The 2,915-nt window shown below is 54.1% G+C and overlaps 1 protein-coding gene across 1 annotated transcript; it reads left to right on the top strand.

The window, feature by feature from the left end:
• The first annotated feature begins 397 nt into the window (after positions 1–397).
• On the top strand, positions 398–1,888 carry LOC109782101 (manganese-dependent ADP-ribose/CDP-alcohol diphosphatase). Its single transcript, XM_020340688.4, has 2 exons — positions 398–569; positions 668–1,888. Exon 2 carries the CDS (start codon positions 719–721, stop codon positions 1,700–1,702), a length of 984 nt encoding a protein of 327 aa, XP_020196277.1. The 5' UTR covers positions 398–569; positions 668–718; the 3' UTR covers positions 1,703–1,888.
• Positions 1,889–2,915: the final 1,027 nt, after the last annotated feature.

Raw genomic sequence — 2,915 nt, 5'->3', positions numbered from 1 at the left:
GTGGGTCTGGTTGTATCGTTTTTTGCCCGATTTTCGACAATTAACTGGACAATTCTCACTCTTTTCTTAATCAATGAAAATGGTGCCTTGTTTTAAGAAAAGAAATGTTCTGAGGGGTTGGACCTTTTACATCAGACGTTCTTTTCACGAAAATCCTTAAGACTCATCGTACGCGAGCTGTCACGACGCTGAAATTTGTACGTTAGCAGGCCCAACAGCTCTTCTGATTTGCCTTTTACTGTAAACCGTGTGTGAAGCCTACTTTGTTTACTCCACGAGCATATTGGAGGCGGAAACTTAAATGAAATATCGATGAGCCACCTACTATATCCTATTGGCAGCCGGCATACGGTTGGCTAGTAGCTCTCAAAATTTAACCGGCGATATGAATATGATTCCTTGGACAAGATGGCACCACGTGTGGAGCGGACCACCGTCCACTTGCTTGTGCCACGTGATGATATCATCCATCTCCTCGCACCGCGCAGTCCGGTGCTCCGGAGAAGAGAAGTCGCGAGGTTCGCCGGAGAGGAGAGGACGAACTGCTGCCGGCGGCAACCGCCACGTCGGTAAACTGCTTATACCCAATGTGTTAACTTTACTTGAAACAAAAGCAGTTTGCACCTAATTAAGATATCGTCTTCGTGTCCCTTTCGCCGCTGGGCAGCAATTGATTGATTGATTCCGGCGTGTTCGACGGCGCCGGCCAGCCGCATCCATGCTAGCTCACCCGGGCGGGGTCGGGGTGGTCCGGGCTTCGGTGGCCAGGGAGCCCCTCTTCACCTTCGGCGTCATCGCCGACGTCCAGTACGCCGACATACCGGACGGCCGCTCCTTCCTCGGCGTGCCTCGGTACTATCGCCACAGCATCACCGTGCTCCAGAGGGCGGTCCGCAGCTGGAACAGCCACAAGGCCGGCGTCAAGTTCTGCGTCAACTTTGGCGACATCGTCGACGGGTTCTGCCCCAAGGACCGGTCGCTCTCCGCCGTGCAGGCCGTGGTGGCAGAGTTCGACCGGTTCCACGGCGGCCCGGCGTACCACATGCTCGGCAACCACTGCCTGTACAACCTCCCAAGGAGCGAGCTGGTGTCCGTGCTGCGGATGCCTGGGCGCGCCTACTACGACTTCTCGCCGTGGCCGGGGTACAGGTTCGTGGTCCTGGACGCGTACGACTTCAGTGCCGTCGGCTGGCCGCGCGACCACCCTGTGGCGGCGGCGGCCAGGAGGTTCCTGGAGGAGAGGAACCCGAACTCGGATAAAAACAGCCCGACCGGGCTGGCAGGGGAGGACCGGCGGTTCGTGATGTTCAACGGCGGCGTGGGCGAGGAGCAGCTGCGGTGGCTGGACGGCGTCCTGCAGGACGCGTCGCGGCGCGGGGAGACCGTGGTGGTGTGCAGCCACCTGCCGCTCCACCCCGGCGCGGCGTCCCCTGCGGGGCTTATGTGGAACTACGAGGAGGCGCTGGCAGTGGTGCACCGGCACGGATGCGTCGCGGCGTGCCTCGCGGGGCACGACCACAAGGGCGGGTACGCCGTCGACGCGTGCGGCGTGCACCACCGCACCCTGGAGGCCGCGCTCGAGTGCCCGCCAGGCACCGACGCGTTTGGCCACGTCGATGTGTTCCCCGGCAGGCTGTCGCTCGCCGGATCTGGCAGGATGGCGAGCACCGACATGCCGCTCGCCCTCCCTCGGCTGAGCTAGCTAGCTGCTGCTGCTTCAGTACCATGCGAGCAGCTGATGCTTGCTCCACTCGATCCACGGGTTCCCCGAGTGTACTGTGTAATAGCCATTAGCTCGCAACAGTTACTTAGCTGTCTGTGTAACGATTCACCATCTCGAACTGATCCGACTCAATTTGGAAATGTTGCGTAGAATTTGCAAATGTCATGTGGAAATGTGTCCTAACTTGTAAATTGCCGCTCTCTCTCACTGGAGCAGCGGACAATGCTACACGTACAAAAATTAACGCGAGAGTTCTAGGAGTAGATAAAAGCTGATGTGAAGAAGATTAATTGGACCAGGATTAAAAGCTGGGGCTCACCTCCGTTGAAATTCATGGGGCCAAGAGGATTTGTTTAGAAGGTCATGTAGGTCTTCGTGGTCTATTCGTAGATGTAGCATTATTCATGGAGCACCAGTGTTTCTCTTTTTGCTTCTGCTTTGATACATCCTCTATAAACATATCAAAACATATCAATGGTGGAGGTCCATCCATTATTGATTAGCATTATGACACCATTAATCCCCTTCCCTTGTCACATCTCGACCTCGGGGCAATGCTCGGTGTGTCAGACCCATGCGGAGGATGTGGTTTAGGCTCTATTTAAATGTGCCCGAGCAAAAGAAGTATGACGAGTCCTTGGGCTGCATGAAATCATAACACTTCCATGCACGCCGCAGCAATTCAGAGCTAAGATTTTGGAGGTTCTTCTATGCCATTTGGCCAACTAAAATAGTACATGGACGTGGTTCAAATTTCGGAGATGATCATGGCCACTAGCTGGTGCCTTTGGTGGTAGAGAAGGCAGATTGCTAAGAATGAGGAGGTGCAACAACAAGTACGAACAAGACCGACAATTCGAGCACTAGCATAAAATTATGTGCAATCAGTTGGCAAACCTTCAGTGCTCCCATGGAGTAACCAATGGAGGAGGCCATTGAATGGTCAGCTGGTTCTGAATGCGGATGCATCTTTTTCTGAGCAGGAATATTCAGGATCATGCGGCGATGTCGTCCGAGATCACTTAGGTGCTTTCGTCAGAGCCTCTAATGCGCGTAGTATTTTGTTTCGATGACTAATAGATTTTTGCAATAAGTATGTGAGTTCTTTATGACTAATGTTGAGTCCATGGATTATACGCACTCTCACCTTTCCGCCATTGCTAGCCTCTCTAGTACCATGCAACTTTTGCCG

Source organism: Aegilops tauschii, chromosome 7 (assembly GCF_002575655.3).
Source record: "Aegilops tauschii subsp. strangulata cultivar AL8/78 chromosome 7, Aet v6.0, whole genome shotgun sequence".
Classification (NCBI taxonomy): Eukaryota; Viridiplantae; Streptophyta; class Magnoliopsida; order Poales; family Poaceae; genus Aegilops; species Aegilops tauschii.
The sequence above is the reverse complement of the archived record's forward strand: the minus strand, read 5'-3'. Positions and strand labels throughout refer to the sequence as shown.